Source organism: Lonchura striata, chromosome 3 (assembly GCF_046129695.1).
Source record: "Lonchura striata isolate bLonStr1 chromosome 3, bLonStr1.mat, whole genome shotgun sequence".
Classification (NCBI taxonomy): domain Eukaryota; kingdom Metazoa; phylum Chordata; class Aves; order Passeriformes; family Estrildidae; genus Lonchura; species Lonchura striata.
Genome location: NC_134605.1, coordinates 18,079,332 through 18,100,166, shown reverse-complemented (window position 1 = coordinate 18,100,166; position 20,835 = coordinate 18,079,332). Strand labels below are relative to the sequence as shown.

The following is a 20,835-nucleotide window of genomic DNA, read 5'->3' as shown; positions in this document are numbered from 1 at the left end:
GTCCTAACGCTGGGTTTTTTTAATCATAAGCTGATGGTCATCTAGTTGGAGCAGTGTAATTCCTGGGAGAGAATTGATTCCTGTTATCTGAGAAATTTCAGAAAAAAAGACACCATGTTCAGACTTCAGAACCACTGAGATTTTTAAAAGGTTTCATCTGTTATAGCACTAATGTTAGTAGAGCTGTACTGTAAACATAAATCCCTGCATTTTTGTGTAGTTGTTCAGATGTGGTTTAGAAAGCTACTTTAAGGACTAGGAGGAAAACATTTCATGGGGGTTTTAGGTAGCAAAACTACAGGTAGCTTGTGTCTTGACTCAGTTTATAAAGTTGCTTTGCTGAACAGAACACGGTTGGCTTTTCGACAAGGATGCTTTAGCAGGATTATTTCATGACATTAGAAAGAAAATTCTGAAATTCTGGGAGAACCAAAATTTAGTTTCTTACCTGTGTCTAGGTCTATTTAACTTAGTTATTACTTAGGGTCATTTGCTTTTGGAGCTTTTGAAAACAGTTCCTCATTTCCATTTAGAAATGTTATTCTGAACAAATTGTTATGCAATACAATGCCTGTCACAACTCTTCCCTGCAAATAAAACTGCATTGATTCCATCAGTCTCTGTAGAGAGAGAAATGGACATAGATGGGCCCCTGTAATCTGAAAGCATAAGCTAATAAGGTTTTTATGGGCCTTGTAAAATGGTGACTTTACAATGTGCCTTTTTGGGGTTTTGTGATTCAGCAATGTGATTGTCAGTGCCTTGGCTGTTACAAAAATACTGTCCCCTTTTCACAGATGTGAAACTGGGTGAAGTATCTCAAGTTGCTTGTTTGGGATCATTGAGCTAGACTGCCTTTGAGCCAGAAATTGAATTTGTGTTTCCTGATTTTACAACCTTCTTGTATGAACCATATTTACCAAAGTATCTGGTTTAGTATAGGATTTTATTGGTGTAAAATATTGAATGTGCCTTTAGAACAATAATTTTATAAAGAACTCATTTTCCTGATAAATTACTTCAAGTTTTAATTTTTAATATTTTTTTTACCAAGGGTTGTGCTATGTATGTTTTGGTTTAGAGTTATCAGTACTTGGATGTTTTGCATGCAGAGAGCATGTATAAATGAACCAGTTAATTGTAGTGCTAAATGGGGCTAAAAGAGAGGAATAGTGCTCTTGAGGCTGTTTTATTTCAAACAGTGCTGGGCTTTTACCTGTCTGGAATACAAGACATTATTTTGCTTACTACTTTCAAATATATTATGAAAGGGAGGGAAAGAAGAAGGAAATGAAGCTTAACTTGATGAAAATGCATTCATTTTTTTCACTGAATGTGTTAATATTGTCTTGAGTGCAACTGTTCTTCCTTTCAAAAGCCAAGAACTGTTTTTTAAGTGTTCCCTTGAAGAAGTATTTTACAAAAACCATTGCATAATACATTGTGTAGGCCAATATTGCCCTTCCACTTACCATTTACCACCATTTAAATTTCTTATTGAATACAGTATTGTGCGGCTGATTGGCAAATAAATTAATACTGTCCAAAGTGAACTCATTATATTAGACTTTGCTTTTGCAACAACAGTTATATAGCACAGATGCAGTGGATGTCTGAACTCAAAAGTCTGTAGAAAAATGCAGTCAGCTTGACTCCATTTTTTAAAATTAAAAGAAGGCAAAAGTAAGCTTTCTTGGTAAACCTTTTTCTCACAGCAGTTTTGACTTAGTTCTTACTTCATTATTTCTAACTGTAACTTCATTTTATTCCTTTAGGATATACAGGTATATAAGCAAAATGATACCTTGTTTTTAGGCCTCTGATTGCATCTATTTTGTGTTACTGTTACCTTGTTCTTTGATTTTTGCTTGGGTTATTTTTTTGCGTTTTTTTAAATGATTTTTTCCCCCTTTGTTTCAGCTAAACCTTTCACATCTAAAGTGAAACAGATGCGACTACATAAAGAAGATTTTGAGATTCTGAAGGTGATTGGTCGAGGAGCCTTTGGGGAGGTACGTGTGGGAAGGAGATGGAAGGGCTGGGATAATTCTCTTGCAGATAATTCTCTTGCAAACCTGCAGCACTGAGAAGAGACAGTTCATAACAATACACTGATATACAGGTTTTTACATTATTTAGCCATAATGGATATTATAGGCCCAACTAATGTTTGATGCAATTACATCTTTTATACATTTTTTTTATACATTCTTTTACAGCTCTTTTTAAGTCTTGTGAATTTTGAGAGTAGGCAGGCTCACTTGGACCATGTTTCAACAGTCTGAGAATAAATCATTTGCTTGACTAATTCTTTCCAGTCAGGAGGTATAGATCAGTGTAGAACTGATGATATAGAAGTCTAATAATTGCTAATTTTCCTGATAACCATATAGTCTGAAAGTAGTTTTCAGCAGCTTAAATAGCCAAATATTGACACTGACATTCCAACACCATAGAGAAATCTCTTTTTTCTGTCATTTAGTTTTCTATTTTAATGAACTTTTGAATAGTTTTCCTGCATTTCTTTTAAGGACTTCACCAGATGTTATTTTCCTTTTCAGTAGTCACTTACTGCTGTCAAACCATACAATTTTTCATTGCTTCTGATTCAGCTATCTCTTATTTGAAGTTGCCAGAGAAGTCTGTTGATCACTAGGTCGAGGAAACAAACATATTAGATTTCTGCCCCATTTTTCTTAATTCTTTTGGGTGTATGAGCTTTCTTTTTCATGCAGTACACTGTGGGAAGAGCAATTTAATGTACAACAGTACCTTGAGTTTTCCATAGCCAGATATACTACAGATGTGGGAGTGTGTAAAGCTTCTGCAGGAGGTGATCCATCCTGCCTGAAAATACGTGTGAACTTAAACTCAAAGAATAATAAAAAATATTTTCTCATCAAAGTGTTGATTGCCTTTGGAAATGGAAGTTCTCTTTGATAGGAGAGGATTTCTGGAGGCTCTGGCATGTTACAGAGAAGAGTTTTCTTAGGTTCACTTGCATGTTTGCATCTTGAGTGAAAATCAGTCCTTGCTAGTCTGTGACTGTGGAAGAGCAGACTCCTGTAGGTACTATGTCAGGAAGAGGAGTTTTTACTGTAGTGTATGCCACTACATACTCTGATCCCTATGTGCAAATATAATCATTGGGCAGCTATAAAGATAACAAAAAAGGTAGTATTTAGTTAGCTGCTTTATCACTCTTGGTTTTGCTCCATCTGGAATAAAGCTTCTTTGTAAAGGAGACTGATGGCTGAAGTTATTAATGGGTAATTTATCTTTAGACTAAACCTTTACCACAAAGAATGTTGCAATCTCCATTTTGATGTAAACACTTCTGCTTAAAAGATTAGCCTTGGTCAGTGCTACCATAGCATTTGCAGCTGAGTTAATATACAGATTGTGTTAAGTATAAGAAAAATCGCTGATGTTGGTGCCTTCTTGTCAGAAGGATCACACATGAAACCTGCCTTATATTGTGTTTTTAGGAGAAGTCATTTTTGTCTGCTAAATCAGCATCCAACTCCTCAGCAGCTAAACCGCAAAGAAACCGTAGTTCTTTCTCAGGAAGTTCTTTGTGGTGAATCATCCCATGAGCAGTGAGAATGTAACTTTCCCCTTCCTCTTCTGGGGGCAGTCTGTGTGATTGGCTAGTTCTTCTCTTCTAGGAACAGTGTTTCTTTCTAAATTTTTATCTGAGGAAGATAGCATGACTCTATTAATTGTCAAAATCTTCAGTAAAGAGTAAAGTGAAGCTCTTTCAGTGAAGATGTTTGGGTTTTTGTGTTCTTGAAGTAGGACTTAATAAATATTTGTAAGGATTTGTCTTGCTATCTTAGCAAAGACAAGTTCTACACAGACATTTGTATAAGAAAAGTTCTGTATGAAATTGCTAATTTTTCTGTAAAATGACAAGTAAATATCTGAGCAAAATTGAAAAAAGGACCACCAAATTTTACTGCTACTTAAACCACAAAAAAACTATATTAATATTAAATTGCAAAATACTTGTATTTACTGAGACAGATTAGGAAATCTGAAAGAATGTATTTTCTTTCCAGCAAACTATAAATGAGACCAAGGTTGCTCTAGGTTACTGGGAGGGGTAATTTTTGTCTCCTGAATCAACATAATTCTGAAATTCTGTAGACTACAAAGTTAGTGAGAGTTTTCCTTGGCACAGTCTCGGACTTGTTCCTATTTTGATTTTACGCTGCTCAATTTCTTCAATTTGCATAGTCAAGAAATATTTCCCTTTTTGTTTTTACAAGTTTAATGCACACAAAAAGGAGTTTAAACTAGTTACTGCTTATAACGCTAAGAATTCATTGTTCCTAGTTTTTGTTTTTCCCCTTACTCTTTTTTCTGGCTTCTGAAAAGGCTTCCTTTTTGTCAAATTATTCACATTCCCCTTCCCTCTGCATGCATGCATTTTCTTATTTACAATTATATGTAAGAGTGCTTAGTGTCTTTAGAAAACACAGATGTTTTGCTTGGGGGAGGAGCAGGATTATCATGGTAAAATTAATAATGTGGGCTTCAAGCAATTCACTGTGCTGGCTTTGAGCAGCAGGGTTTGAAAAACCTAACTCAAAACAAAAAGACTTTAAACTTGGGAGCTGAAAAATGCTGCTAGGAAAGGTGCTTCAACTGGGCAACAGCTCTTAGTGGTATCCCTCAGCAGTATAAAAGTGCAGCTTAGTGAAAGTTCTATCTAATACTAAAATTTTCAGTTGAATCGATTATAACTTTGAAAAAAAAATCAGTACGTGCTTATGCTAGAAAATACTAGGTTCTTACATTGTTGATATTTTGAAGGTGATGAATTTGTAGCTTAAGAATAAAGTATTTACTCCTAATTTTTGTCATACAGTTACGAGCAGTAACATTCTTTCTCACCTGCTTGCTCTTGCTGGACAAGGAAACCAATGCTGAATCTTCATTTCTACTTTTACTGTTCTTATTTTTATTTCAACTTTAATAGCGTCTATTCTATTTTTTTTTCCTGTATAAGGCTATTGCTTTCTAAGCAAAGGGAAGGTGCAGACAAATACCATAGAGACAAATAGCCAAGCTTGGGGCAGAAGGTGTCTGACACCATGCCAAACTAGACTGCTTTCTGTGGGAAATATGGAAAATGGTTGGAAGACAAGGAAAAAAAAACTTCGTATCTGGCTAAGCCCGAGATGTTTACATCAGCATATACTAATCTTTTTTTGGGCTGTTCACAGGAAAATAAAATTTTAAAAACCCCCCAACCTTTAAAAAGTCTAATTTTACAAGTTCCAGTATCAGGACACTTCAGGATCACTAGTACAGGAATAATTACTCTTTCTTCGGTCTTGACAGCTTCACTAAAGAAGGGAAAAGATCAAAACAAAACTGTCTGTATTTGTGCCTTTGTGTAGGTAGTAAATACTCTGTGTATACATAAACACTGCCGGGTTTTGTAATCATGATTCAGATTTTTTTTTGTTACAAGTAGAAACTACATCAGTCTGCTCATTGCTGAAGTGTCAGGTTTTACTTTCACAATCTCGGAATAAGCATTTTAGAATTTACTTTCATAAAGCATTGAGACACCCCCAAAAACATACTGTGATTGCAGAAAGATGATGATGATGTCTGTGATCTTTTGTGTGTGGTGGTTATTGATATGGAATAACATCAATGGCTTTCACAGACTAAAAGCTTCAGACTGATTGTAAACACAGCTGGTAAACACGAGTCTATTTTTGTTCTTTAGTCACTCTTCAATGCTGTTACATTTGCAGAAGGTACCAAGCCCTTGTTCATGCCACAGAAGGCCTGTGTTCCAAATCTTCACCACAGGCAGCGCTGTAGCTCCTGCAGTTGTGTCCAAGTGATTGCTGAATAGGAGACTGGAAATTTAGGCAGCTGTGTAGTCGTACTGTGTGTCTTTCAATAACCAAGCCTTTTGCAGAATAACACAGCCTTGCACCGAGTATGCTACAGGCAAGAAATGAAATCCTGAAACTGGCCTTGAAATACTTGTATGGTCTTATGCCTGTGGCTGCCTCTACTTCAGTGGTTAATGGTGGGGAAAAACTTATTTTCCATGCTGGGCAGCAGGAGCTGCTCAGCTTTAGTAGCAGCAGCCTTTTAATTTTTCCTTGCAGGACTCCCAAAACACTTAAAGGTTTTTGGGGCACAACTGCATTGTAGCTTCATATGACAGGCTGCATCACCAGGGGTGTTTCTGTCATCCAAGTTATGGAGGATTCTGTTTGAATACTGACTAGGTGCAGTGTTAAGGATTTCTCCTCCTCCCATATCTCATTAGAAATTGATACAGATATTGGCTTACCAGGGCTTTTAACTAAGATTTAGCTAGTAATGCAAAAGGAAAATCAAGATCAAATCCACACTCTGGGCTATGTATTTCTGCAGAGGATTCATCTTTCCCTCAAAAAAAAAGTGATTCCCAGTCTTGGGTTGTCATGAACAGCACAGGAAACATTCTTTATTAATTGAAATTATTGTATTATAGGCTAAAGTAGTAATCCATTTTTGTTTTTCAAAGTTCCTTGATGGACTCTAAATCTGAACTTGAACCTCATGTGAGGCAACCTTTAAAAATTTCAGCCCATAAAACTAGTTTAAACAAATAAATGTAATATCTTTCTGTCTTATATCCTCTTTTTATCTCCCTGCCACTGCTTCCCTCTGCAACCCCAGAAGGCAACAGTGTCAAGAGCAGGGCTGATAATGTACATATGGGAAGTGACAGCTGCTTGGTCTGTGAATCTATAGCTAGGCAAGAGCTACACTGTGAGATACACACTGGTTTAGACATCCGAGTATTGCAATCCTTCAACTTGTGCTCTTGCCTTGTTGCTGAAGCTGTTGTAGCTGATGACACATTTGAAGATGGTTCAGAGAGGTTTGCATGACACTTCCTTCAAACTGTCTGATCCTGTATTTTCTTTTCTGTTATCACTGTCTTCACACATTGCTGGTTTACTGATTATGAAAGAGGTGAAAGGAATGTAGGATTCAACCTTCATTTTTTTTTCTGTCACTGGCCTGAGGGATGAAGATGATGATAATCTGTACGACAGCACGTTGGTTTGTAACCAGATGTACACAGATGTAAACTTTTATCTGCTTTAGTTTTAGGATTCCTTTGGAAGGGAAGAGGCAGAACAGGATAGTTGGAGAATGGTTGTTAAAATGTAGTGTTTGTTGAACTTTTCTGTAGTTGGGATGATAATGCTGGTATAGTTCTGATCAGCAGCTTTGAGTTTGTGGCACTTTCATACCCATTTTGGTTAAGACACTGAACTTTCCATACACAGGGAAGCCTGAACTATGAAAACAAGTTTGTGTAAACTTTTTCCCTCCCTCTTTCCTAAAAATATTCTATGTTAGCTTATATTATAGCTAAAAAACCCTAATATTCTCAGAAAAGGATGGTGTCAGTGAACTTTGTTAATTTATTATTACAGAGGCCTATGGCATCTAATGTTTCAGAAGCTATGAGGAGAGGAGGGGCAGCCGGGAAGGCTTGTTTTGTTAAATTTTACTTCTCTAGAGATTGTGCATTTCACTGTTTCCCTGCTGCTTACAATAGTCATGATAAAGAGCTCAGTGAACTTCAGGTGAAAAAATGTGAAGTCATGCTATCTTTGAAGAAAATCTAGTGCATTATTTGAAATGAGATGGAAGTTGCTTTATGGCAAATGTAGAGTTTTATTTGTTTTTAAAACCAAAACCACATTGTTTGTCTTGATTTAGAAGCTGCTGTGCTGTTACCTTTTTGTTGAGGGCTCTAAAGTTTAAATTAGTGTGTAGGACTGAAGTCCAAGCATCTAAAGCATAGAGCCAGAGATCTTCATGTCAGTTATGATAGAGCAAGAAGTGTGATGCTAAGAAATGGCAGTTTTCATTGACAGTCACCTAGAAAAAGATTATACGTAGGGAAAGTGTGAAACATAACAAAAGCATACAATAAACTCGGAATTTTCCTGTACTATTGAGGTGTTTCTATATTGATGATGTGGTATTGTGTGCATTGTAAAAATGTGTCCAGAACACTTGAAAAAAACACCAAAACTGTAAGGTTACATAAAAATGAAAACAATATGTATTTTCTTGTTGTAACTTATTTGTCTTTGATTTCTCTTTTCCAGGTTGCAGTAGTAAAACTGAAAAATGCAGATAAAGTTTTTGCCATGAAAATACTTAATAAGTGGGAGATGCTGAAGAGAGCTGAAGTAAGATTGCAGTAATGTTTTCCATTATTCTGTCCCCTCTTACTTTGCTGAATTGTCATTTCTCTGTCTACAAGTCTCCACGTTTATTAGAGGGATGGAGGAAGTGCTTCACTATTTACTGGCAGTATAAAAATTAATATTAAATAAGCTTAAAGCAACTCATCAGAAGGATTTAAATGTCCTGGAATCATGACTTCTGTGGGGCTGAATGTTTTTGACATTAGGCCTTTTCTGTAATTGTCCAAAAATTACCAACTGCACAAATGATCTTTTAATGCATTTGTTCCAATTGGGAATGTAGTCTTTAGCAATTGTTTTCCATGGTGGAAGGTAGTTACTGAGCTATAAGAAGGTAATTGCTGAGCTATAGCTCATCAAGCCTATTAGTTTCACGGTAGTTAAAACTTAGTAAAGGACCAATGAGTAGACTTAAAAATCAGAAAGATAAAGGTTTTAAATTAATTCAAGTGCATGTTTCCTAAAAATTTTCATCTGCAAAAATATATGATAAAAAGTTCCTCATTATAGCTGGAGTCCATTTTGTGTCTGAAAGAGGTGGAACAGCTCCTTCAATAGCCTTGCTTTTGCCTTAGCTGCCACTTTCTTTATGCAACTCTGCTCTTCACAAAGTCCTTAATCTATTTCCCTTGGATTCCTTTGAAAAGAAGCTTATGAAATACAGCCTGAATACTTGTATATTAATTTTAGATGGAACATGTATCTAACTCTTTGATTTGCTTTGAAATTCTTCATCTATGCATACTAAAAATACAGTCATATAGTTTTTATTTGAGACCTCAACTGTGCTGCTGTCAGGCTGCTTTGCTGTTCAACTGCTTCCGAGTTTATTCTGATTTCCACATTTATGTTTTAATTACATCTTGGTAGGAAGTGAGATCAATGGGAAACCATCACACTCCTAAAAAAATATATTCAAACAAATTAAAGCCAATTTCTGATGTGTGCACATCCTGTCTCTTTTAATGAAAATGTTATCACATTAGGAAGTATAAATGGCTTGCAGATTGTTGTTAGATGTTTAGATGTGCACAATGTGTTTCCTTTTTATCCAGAATTTACTCAGATACTGAGCAATCTGGCAGTAGTCTTGATACAAAGGGGTATTTCTGTAAGTTTTATTATTTCACTGAAAAAGAAAAGACCAGGAATAAAGCTCCACTCTATTTTTAAATGTACCCTTTTAAAGTGAGTTTGAAAACTGTTTCTTTTCATTAGCATACAGTTATAAATAGTTTTCAAAAATTTTATTTATGCAAGGTATTAAAAATACTCTTCCCATGGGTCCAGCTGAATTTTTGAAAGTCTGAACTGTTAGCCTAAAAAGAATTACAGCTATGTTTTTCCATATATTTGTAACCCATGGGTATATAGTGGAAAGAGAACCATCTGGAGAGAAAATGAATTATAAAGCATGACCTTTAGCAACTGTAACCTGTCATGTTTAAACATTCATGGATGCTCCTCTAACTACTGATGGAGAAAATGAGGCATTTTGGCTCTGTTAGCTTAGTTAGTGTGCTGCACTAACACTGAGATACACAGGAAAATCATGCAGTCCAAAACCACAAGCATATAGATAGATCTATATGTTCATATATGTCTGTGTCAACAGTGTGGAAAGTGGGAGTCATTTATAAAAGCAGAAAGGGAGTACGTACTCAAAAGAGGCTTGAGAATGCCAGATGAAGGCTGAGGACTGCAAGCTCTGAGTGCAAAAACTTTTGTTACGAGAGAATTACAGAGGTTGCAAAGTCAGTGTTCTTTTTTGTATAATAACAGGATAAATTTTCCAAATACTTGCCACTGTTGAGATGGGATATAGAACTGGGAATGTTACTGATACAAGGAGTACCTGGAAGTGTGTGACATCTTGGTGTTACACTCCCAGACCTGTTAGCCTGAGTGTTGACAGTCACTTAAAGTTACACGTGTGCTGTGTTGGTGCCAGATGAGGCTTGGGAGAGACCAGGACAAATATTGGGCAGCATGAAAGCAGTCAGTATCCCCAGGAGGTGCTGACTCTGAGCTGTGAGGACACGAGCACCCAACAGCAGAGCAGGTCAAATTCTTTGCTGCTTGAAGGCCATGATAACAGGAGAGATACAACCATGGCACTGAGTTGGCTTTGCTGTGACAGAGTTGGATCAGATGACCTCTGGAGGTCTTGCCAGCAACAGTTCGAGGAGACTGCCTAAGGAAGGTGAAAAGTAATGCTGGAATTATGGAAGGCACAAAAAAAGACTTTGTTTTAAAAAAGCCTCATTGAGCCATGCTACAGTAATTAAAAGAACCACTGCTACTGTCTCTTTTTGTTGTTGTTAGTTTTGTTTTTTACCACTTCAGCTCTAGCTGTTGCTGTCTCAGCTGTGATCTACTGTGGTAGTAGCTGTTGCTTCAGCTCTAGGCATGCTGCCCAGAGGTGGGTGTCTGGAGTGCTCAAGGAATGCATGGTCTTTTGTCAAATCATGGCAAAAACAAGTGGAATTATATAAATTCTCTAATAACTAATCCTATGAATTGTGTCATAACAAGTAGAGAAACTACCTGTTATTTATCCTTGTGAAAACAAGAGTTCATAGTTATTTCTCTCTGAGATATGTCAAGAGTTTAAAAACAAGGAAGGAAAAAAATCAAGCTGAAGCATTGAACATCTTTTCTTCTTTCTGAAGATAATCCATACTCATTCTCCTATCCCAAGTCTATTTTGCATTCAATAACCTCTGAAGGTATTTGTTTTAAGTATGTCTTGCTATTTCCTCAAATTTCACTAATTTATCTTCTGCACTGTGCAATGATTAAAGTATGTCATCTTAATTTTTCCTGCTCTGCATAGTTCTTAGTTACTGTATTCACAAAAAAAAAAAAAAGGACTTGTGATGGTTTATTTCCTTGGAGGAGGGAGTTACTTGCTGCTCTGTTTTTGCTGCATGTATTCTTGCACATATCTCAATCTCAAATCATATTTCACTTTTCATTCTTCACTTTCCAAATCTCACAGCCAGCAAAAGCCATTCCAGAGGTCTGCTATTTTCCTATTGGATTTGGAAATCAAACTGAAAAAATAAAAACCAAAGGCTTGAATTTCCTTTAAACTTAGCTGTTTCAAAGATGGAAGAGACAGAGCAGGGTTCAAAATGATGAAACATCTTTCTGAAGAGCAGAGTGTGCTGGAATAAAATATGGTCTGTGTTTTTCTCAAACTCTCCATCTGCCTTCTAAATAGAGCCCGTACAGTATTATTCTTTCCTTTGCACTATCGTTTAGATGTTTTTTTTTTCTGAACAAAATTGTGTGCTGGCTTTGATATATGGTACTTTTATTTTCTTGTGATATTCACTTCAGAACTCACTCCCTTCAAAATTTTTGTGGGATTTCTTTGTTATAGTGTTTTTTTGTTGTTTGTTTTTTGGTTTTTTTGGTTTGGTTTTTTTTTTTTTCTTTTTTTTTTCTTTTCATCTGTTTGGTCATTTTTGTCTGTTACTCGGCAAAGGTTTTTTGCTGAGGTGTTTTTTTCACTACTCAGGGCAAGTTGCAAGACCTCCATTGGATTAAATGCCTTGCTGCTTTGCACTTCATTATTTTCTTCCCATTTTATCTTCTTTTGTTTTGTACAAACCTGTGTTCAACAATTAAAACATTTTTTGGCAGTTCTTGTTCCTTCTCTGTTCCACTTGGTATGAAGGCACCTCCTGCCTCCTGTTTTCTTTCCAATGTATTGAGGGGAAACTTGGGATGTCTGATCAGCAGCTTATACCTGGCAAGGGCAATATTCACTTCTCCCTGCTTCTCCTGAGCAAGGGGTGTGGAGAAAGTGGTTAACGATTATCAAGTGATGACTACATGGAGTTATTGGCAGCTATTTTCAAATGTAAAGAACCGTGTGTGAAAACTCAAGTGTGAAACTAGGCTAACACCATGATGAGATAAAACAATAATACAAGACTCCAGATTCCAGCTCTCTGACTCCTAGTGCAGTTACAATTATCTAATGCCATTATTGATTGTTTTTCTTAATCATACATTGGTATGCTGTCATAATTGATACATCAAGATTTTGACATTTTAGATGATGGGAAGTAGCAGCTTATTTATCCCTTTGCCTCACTTAACAGTACAGAGAAGTACAACTGCTTAAATTTGAAGAAGGTGGGCTCTTCTCAATATCTTTTTAGATTTTGTCATGTTTGGACAGTGTAATAAATGACTTTTTAACTGAGAGGCAGTTTTGATTTTTTTTCCCCCAAATATAATGTTGAAACACAGTCAACTTGCTAAATGTTTTTCTTTATATATTTTACCTAAAGCCTATAATTATTTTTGTCCCCTTCAGACAGCCTGTTTTCGAGAAGAGAGAGATGTGTTAGTGAATGGAGATAACCAGTGGATCACAACATTACATTATGCATTCCAGGATGAAAACTATTTAGTGAGTGTTTTCTTTTATATATATATATATGTGTATATATCTGTGTGGAAATGCAGAGTCTTGGTTGTGGTTTGAGACTGAAAAGTAATTTGTTTGTTAATTTTGTGTTCTGGACCATGCAGACCATGTGATGATCTGTGATTTTTCCGTAAAATTCTGAAGGGTGGAGATTAGTCAGAAGCTTTGAAAGTTTTGCTATAAATACCTCAGGAAGACAGGTTTATCTTCTAAACCACTTTGCATTTGTTGATAAAACTTGGTCTATCTGCATAATCTTTCTTATAATTTATCATTCCAGTTAATTAGATTAATAAAATTAAAAGTGCACTTACTAACACAGATTTTCTAGTTTACTTTAATTTTTTTATGATTAACCATGCTGATTACTGTTTTACAGAGAGAAACTGGGAGTAGCCCTGTTTTGAAACAACTTAATATTTTGAGGACTAAACTCAGTAAGCTGTCACAAAACAATAAAATGTTTTTGCAGCATGGAAGAATGCCACTAAATGCTCATAAATAAGAGTTGGAAACTGTAGTTGTAGATTAAAATGTCTCTTTTATGTTATTTAATTTTTTAGTATTTTGAACGACTCACAAAAAGAGACTAATATGAGGAAAACTGGCCAATTTTCTATAAAATCTTTCCAACTTAAAAATGTTTTGATTGTGATACAGTTTCGGTAATATTTATGCCTGAAAAACTAAACAATTTTGCATTGGTGGGTTTTATTGTCCTGTGCTTTGGATTCTCTATCATTAGCAATTCTAATAATTTTTTAAAAATCCACTATACATCCACAGTAATTTTTTCCTTTGTCTCTGTCCATTACAAAAAGTGCTATACAGGGAACTCTTGCAGACTTGCAGTGTTTTTTGCCATTATATTGCACTTTCTTCTGTCAGTTCAGATGCCTGGAGATCCATGGGTTTTGGTAGATTTGTATAGAAATGGGGCTTTGCATTTGTAAGTCTAACTGTTGGTGTAAATATCTTCCAGCCAGCTTCCTGCTTTGTTAATGTGGACAGTAAAAATAATCTCATGTATTGTGTAATTCCATTCTTATCGTTAAGAGCATTTCAAGGAAAATATTATATATTCCAGAACAGCCTGCTAGAATTTGTTTTATTCTTGCCAGTTTCCTTGTTTTCACTAAACACAGAGCAGGTTTTGTTCTTCATCTTTGATAGTCTGCTGACAGGAGCTAGTTCTACAGGCTGCTGGGCAAAATATTAGTGACACTAGGAGTTTGTATCATTACTAGTTCTCCATATGCTTTTTATTAAAATCACGTGTAACACAAGTGGCCTTTAAAAAAAAACCTCTGTAAATTGAGCAGTAGATGTGGTTGTGCAGTGACTGTTGCCTGCCTTGAGATGGACCTCATCAAACTGGAGAGAGTGGCATCTCAGGAATTTCAACAAAGTGAAAGGCAATGCCCTGCATCTAGAGAAACCAAGTACATGGTGGGGGCTAGGTGATTGGAAAGCAGCAGGTTTACTTGAGGTCCTGGTGGATAACAAGCTTAGCCATGAGCCAGCAATGCACAATGCAGTAAAATAGGCCAGGGGTATTCTGAGCTCAAGGAGGAGTGTTGCCAGCAGGTCAGTGGAGGTCCTTCCTCTCTGCTCAGCCCTGCCTGGCCTGCACTTGAAGTGCTGTGTCCAGGTCTGAGCTCCCCAGGGCAAAAGAGAGATGGAACTACTGGAACAAATCTATCATGAGGCCAGAAAGATGATTGAGATACTGGGGCATCCTTCCTGTGAGGAGAGCTGGGATTCTTAAGCCCAAATAAATGTAGGATGGATCAGGGAGTTATCATCAATGTGTGTAAACACCCCATGGAGAGAATCAAGACATGGGAGCCAGATTCCTCCCAGTGGTGCCCGGTGGGAGGGCAGGAGCCAGGGGACACAACCTGAAATCCATGGAATTTCATCAGAACACAGGAAAACGCTTCTTTATTGGGAGATACTCAAACCCCAGCTAGAGACAGTCATCATCAGCTTTTTCTAGCTGACCCTACTTGAGCAGATGAGGTCTGAAGAGGGCCCTTCTGTGAAATGAATCTGTGATTTGGGATTAAATTCCTGTGTGAAGCTTCCACTAGCTATTAGAATTTAGAGCCCTTAAATCTATGCTTTTACTCTTGGAAAGATGGTGCTGTCGTACTCTAGTGTTTTGAGAAGTATTTGAGACTTGGATAACCTGGGTGATTGTGTACATTTAGGAAGTATTTTTAAAGCTTTAAAAAAAACCCTGTTTTTAATAAGAACATGGATATTTGACATTGGATATTTGATGGAGTTTTTTAATGTAAAATTTCGCTTTTAGATTTAACTGTAATTCTGAACATGTATTTATTTAACTTCATTTGCACAGTTTTAATACCCTGTTTAAGTGTTGGCTTATTCAAGGAGTTGAAGGTTTCTGTGTTGTTAGGCTACTATGTTGCTCTTGCAAATTTAGGAGGAGGTGCGGAATCCTGTATTTAAGAGCCAGAATTCCATTATCTTGCTATATCCAATAGCTGAGTTGCAGAGGTTTTCAAAGTGCTGAAGAATGAGTGCAGAGATCCCACATCAGTTAGGAGAATCTGAGGAGTTTTTATTTCAATGTACATTCAAAGCAATAAGTTCAGCTCTTGGAGAAATCTGTAAAATTAATCACTTAATATCTGAAGTTCCAAAGGCTTAATGCATTTTCTAAAACTGTAAAACACAAGAAACTTAGACAATCAGTCCTGTTCCAGAATGAGTGTAGGAGCACCAGTGAATAGAAGTTACTTATCTTCTATAAGGATTATGAGCATAATTTAAGAAGTTTATTATTCCTGTCACAAAGCAACAGATGAAAATTTGACTATCAACACATTTAAAATCTTGTGGAAATGTCTTTCGTTCTTTCTTATGCACATGGAACCAATGAGGATGCTCAGTTATTCTGTATCAAGCTGTTAAAATCCTTGTTCATCACCTTTATTGTTATGCAAAATATGAGGGAAAAGAAGCAGGTATAAGATTTCTGCCTGGCCCTCATCTTTCCTAGAGCTGGCATAATTTTGCAGCTTTTTTTCTTCATATTTTAGTGACTTTTTCTGAAAATGGGAAAGCCAAACATGTTAGGGCAACTAATATAAATAGTCCCTTTGGGTTGCGTTTTCAGAATTTAAAAAAAAACAAATTGGAGTATACATTATTGCATTTTCAATATTTTTTATTATTTATGATCTTCTTAAAAGTCACTGCTTCAAATGCAGATAGACTGGCTTCCTGGAAACAGACTGGAGCTCTAAGCAAACACTTTCAGATAGTCTAGTGGAAATTTGTTCTCAGGGGCATGATTAGATTCTTGGGGCTGTCCTGTGAAGGGCCAGGAGCTGGGCTTTGGTGATCCTTGTGGGTCCCTTCCAGCTCAGGATATTCTGTGATTCTAATTAACCTGTCCATAATTATGTTTGAAAGTAATGTCTTAGCAGTGCATGTTAAGTTACAATGTTAATAATTAGTTTGTTAGCTATAATTAGTTGGATTCCCCCCCACACTTTGGCCTTTCAGGCACTGTTTCATGATTAAAAACAAACTAAACTAAGCTAAAATATATTAATCCTGAATTTCACACTTAAGTTTCACTTTTTCCAGTAATTTTAACTATGCTGCTAAAAGATTTTTATTCTGTAAATACAGTAAAAGGCAGAAAGGCTCTAATTTCTTTAACGCCTTTGCATCCACTTCTATGGTTGGTAAGTTTTATGTTTCATTAATATATAAGAAATCAATATTTTTCTCCATCCTTTCAATTAGAGAAGGTGACATGTTGTATTTTATGTTGCCAGGTCCTGTATCATGTGTAATGTCAACAGTTTCTGGAATTATGCTGTGGGTCACTGGAAGTCTCCCAGGCTTTGCCTTAATATGAATAGTCTAAAAACTTTAATTTCCAAAGTAATTAATTTAAAGGGAAAAGAAGGTGGTAGGAAGAAAGGGAAGGGAAAACCTTGGATATTAGGGCACTGTAAATGAGATTACACATCTGCTTAATTTTTATAGGTCTGTACTTTAAACCTTTTTTCCTTTAACTTTCTAACAAAAGGCATTGTTTTCATAAGGGAATCCAGAGGATTTAAATATTTCATGTTTGGTGATGGGACTATGGATGAAGTTGATAATATTTTGTCATGAGGCTTCCTATATTTGGGGAGGTATAAATATGAAAAATATTCAAGTATGCTAAAGGGCTAAAATGCTGCTGAACTGACTGCTGTTTTCAGAGCACCTGAGAATCTTGGTTGGTTTTTTTGATGTCCATAATAATTTTTACATTGAATTAATTTTTATGCTTCAATGAATATTTAGGGTTTTTTTCACTCAATAAATTGTGATTTTTTATTTCCCCCTCACTCTATTCTCTTATCATTCCTGCTCCATAGTACCTGGTTATGGATTACTATGTTGGAGGTGACCTGCTTACATTGCTCAGCAAGTTTGAGGACAGACTCCCTGAAGATATGGCTCGTTTTTATTTGGCTGAAATGGTGATAGCCATTGATTCAGTTCATCAGTTGCATTATGTTCACAGGTAAGTAATTAGGGCTCCAAATTTCCTGTTGGAGTTGTGGAGAGTTACTTGATGGAGTGAAACTAGTTCCTGTTAGAAGATTTTAAGATGGTAACAAGTTATTGCTGTGTTAGTGAGCACAATGGAACCAATCTCTCAGTACGTTGTGGTTACTGGAGCTGTTGATAAACTTGTGCATATGGTCAGAGGCCTGAATGACCCTCCAAATGTATCTCACGAGCCTTGCACATTGGTGTGTGTGACACTTAATGATCTGTAATTTATAAAAGCAAAACTGGAAACTTGTTTGTGAAACGTGATCAACTTTGGACATGTTTATTGAAAGGTCAAATTCTGTTTCTTCATTAATCTGTTTGATTTTTACTGAAGCAGAAAACGCAGTGTGGTGTAAGGGTATTATCTTTAAAATAAAATGAGGTCAGATAAATAATGAATGAAGTACTTAAATTGTGGTACTTCTTTTACCTTGGTGTGTGTATGTGTGTGTGTGTGTGTGTATATGCATATATATACTGTATTCACAGGAAAATATGAAGTCATTTGTGTCTAGCTTTTTTGGAGACCATGACTGATTTTTCCACAGAACTGGCATCATCTTTTCTTTGATGTATCATTCTCTGCTGAACTCAATGGTAATTCTTGTGTGCTGAGGAAAAGGTTATTTTACAAGAGGCAGAATCTTCAAATGCACTCAACAGATGTACTTGACTCTGACGGAAGTCAGGAGGAAAACTCCCAGTTCTTTAAGCTGCAGTTGGCAGAATGAGCTCGTTTGATATTTCCATCTATCGTCCTTAATTAGAGTCTGTACTAACCATGCCTTCTTTTAGTGTTCCCACTTAGCTGCTTCACTGCAAAAAAGGTGTTTGGGGTGAAAGTGGGGGTGGTTTTAGGGTGAGTTTTTGTGTCCAAAAGGTGTAGTGTGCTTGGTTTTGGTGTGTTACCGGGTTGCGTTTTATTTCCTTTGGAATTCTGGCCTCTGATGAAAGAGCTGTAGGTGAGGTGGTGCTAAACTGCAAATTCTTCTGGAGTAGTTTGAAGTCTGCTAATTTTGCTGAAGAACTGTGTATACCTGCTAAAGACAGCTTTTTGTGATAATGTCTCATGGAAAAATGCGGAGTACTTTCCTTGAGTACTGAGGATTTGAAATGTGTAATTTCTGCCTTTGTTTTGTTTTTTGCTTAGGACTGATGTGGAAGGTTTTTGCATTCAATTTAATTTTGATCTAATTCTTAAAACGTGGGTAAATTGGTGATACACTATTTACTCTTGTGATATCTTTTACCTAGTAAATCTGCAAATTGAGTGGTAACTCTTTCCAGAAGAACAGATTCTTCCTACCTTTTCCTCCAAACAGATCAAAATCTTTGTAATAGAGTACTGTTAGTTTGTAATGTGCAACAGATGTGATATTTCCATCCTCAAACAGTAGTATCCCCAAGATTAAATAGGTGCTGGTGTAACATTTTAAAAAAGGCCCCTTACTCATTCTTAGTCCTTTGTTGTTTGATTTGTGGCATTGCCAGTGAGCTTCATATTCATAAAGTTCTAAATGCCACTTTGGCATTTTATCATTAGTACTGCTGTAATACAATGCCTGTTTATAAAGGCATGTTTGCCAAGATTAAAAATGTAAAGAGCACTTGAGTATATGTTAAATGATCAGTCTTTGAAATGAGACCTGTTTCACTGTTAGTTTTATTAAGATGTTTGCAATTGGTAAAGCAAAAGAAAGGAAAAGAAAACACATCATCTAAATGCCACTAATGCTCTTTTCCTGAAGGCTTAACCATGGTGGCCACATCCTTTTTTGGGAGTGCCTTGCACACAGCAAAGGATGTAGGAGAAGGAGGAAATAGTGCTAAAAGCTGGATTAATGTAGCAGCTGCAGTAGTGGTTTTTCAGATGAATAGTCGGTGTGCATCAGGATTTGATCTGGGTTGTTGCTATTGAACTAGAAACTGTGCTTTAGGCGTGTTTGGTCAAGGTTCTGTTCACACAGTAAGATAGCAGATTGCTTTGTTTTGTTTCCTTTTAGTGCCCCAGTTCTTTCAGGATAGATTTTCACATTAGCCATTCATAGTGGTATACTTCAATGATAATTTTCAGGTTTTCTATGAATGTTTTTGTATTTTTTAAAAATGGAATTTCTGTTTTTCTTCTAAGTGTGTCACTCTTCTTGTGCCTTTCTAGCATCTATCACTTTTTAGTTGTCAACTAGTTTTGTTTGGGAGTGATGCTGATTGCAGTGGCTATTTGTGTGTCAACCACTCTGATGTCAAATGCAAGACACTTTCCTAAAGTACACTGGCTAAGATTCTGAAATGTCAAATACAAACAACCTCAGCATTACTTAAATTACTGTATTTGAGGTTTTCAGTTCTGAATTTGAATGCTGTTTCTGCACTAGTGTTGTGGGATTGCAGAATGAATTTATAGTGGGAAGGAGATCAAATAATAAAATTGTGCAGATAAATTGCATGGTGTTTTTGAAGCTCCCTCCTGATACCTAATGAAATTAAGAAAAAGAAAAGTTGCTAGCTAAAAATAATATCAATACTACCATTTTTAGGGTATTCTTAATGTTTTCTCAGGTTGTATCCTCTTTTTAGTTTCAACAAATATGTGATCCAATATTTTTGGGATGACATCAGTCAGAACAGAAATCTTGGATAATTTTTGATTTCTGACCAGTTAATTTCTGTGAACAAATCTTGTGGTATTTTACCTGGTAGCTAAATGATGGCTCAGAATGTAAACAAAATGGCCTTTTCTTTAGTGTCTTAGCTTTTGCCATTGGTATGAATTCACTGGCACTACCAAGTAATGTTAACAGCTCCAAGGCTAGCTTTAGAAAGGAAACTTCATCTAAGTTAAATATATGTGCAGCTGTTCAAAATGAGAAAGTACATATTTGTAGCTCTCACAAATGCACGGCTTCATTGGGAAGCTTATACCTAACCCTGATACCTTCATTACAGTTTGTACCAATGCTTGCTTTTAGGCCAAGATTAAATATTGTCTTGTGTCAGTTTTCTGCAATTTGTAGTATCGTACAGGGTAAGAGTTCCCATATATTAGGAATCTACATCAACTTGTCTTTTATTTTTATATACTTTTAGCACCTTTCTTTTGTTTTTCTTTTTTTTTTCCCTCTGAAAAAGGTCTCTACATGCATTAATATTAATTTTAGTTTCAAGGCTGTGTTGTTACTTAATTCCTCATGGCATAAGTTAAAAGCTTATATTTGCATGCATTATCAAATATCCAGGTGCGGACTGCGGTAAAACTCTTCTCAGCTTAAGCTAGGTAGCTACACTTTCTTTATGCATGTTGTGTTATCTCAAACACATAAAAATCATTTTTCCTACAACACCTTTATGATTTTATTGGTGAACTAGGTTTTAACTCAGTTTTATGTATAGTAGAAATTCTTGGTTTTGTCTAAATTCTTTGGAGTAAAAAAAGACTAGAGTACGCCTGGCTGCCACGGGAGGAAATTTTTCCTGAGAACTGCAGATGATGTCCTCTGGACAGGAGCTTGTCCTGGGCACACTCAGTGTGCCACTGGT

The 20,835-nt window shown here is 36.2% G+C and overlaps 1 protein-coding gene across 8 annotated transcripts in view; it reads left to right on the top strand.

The window, feature by feature from the left end:
• Positions 1–20,835, top strand: part of CDC42BPA (CDC42 binding protein kinase alpha) — a 181,808-nt gene that overhangs the window by 56,236 nt on the left and 104,737 nt on the right. For all 8 annotated transcript variants that reach the window (XM_031504271.2, XM_021537011.3, XM_021537006.3 and 5 more), the window contains exons 3-6: positions 1,921–2,012; positions 8,154–8,237; positions 12,589–12,684; positions 17,115–17,263. In XM_031504271.2, coding sequence (XP_031360131.1) covers positions 1,921–2,012; positions 8,154–8,237; positions 12,589–12,684; positions 17,115–17,263 — 421 coding nt within the window. The remainder of the gene's footprint in view (positions 1–1,920; positions 2,013–8,153; positions 8,238–12,588; positions 12,685–17,114; positions 17,264–20,835) is intronic.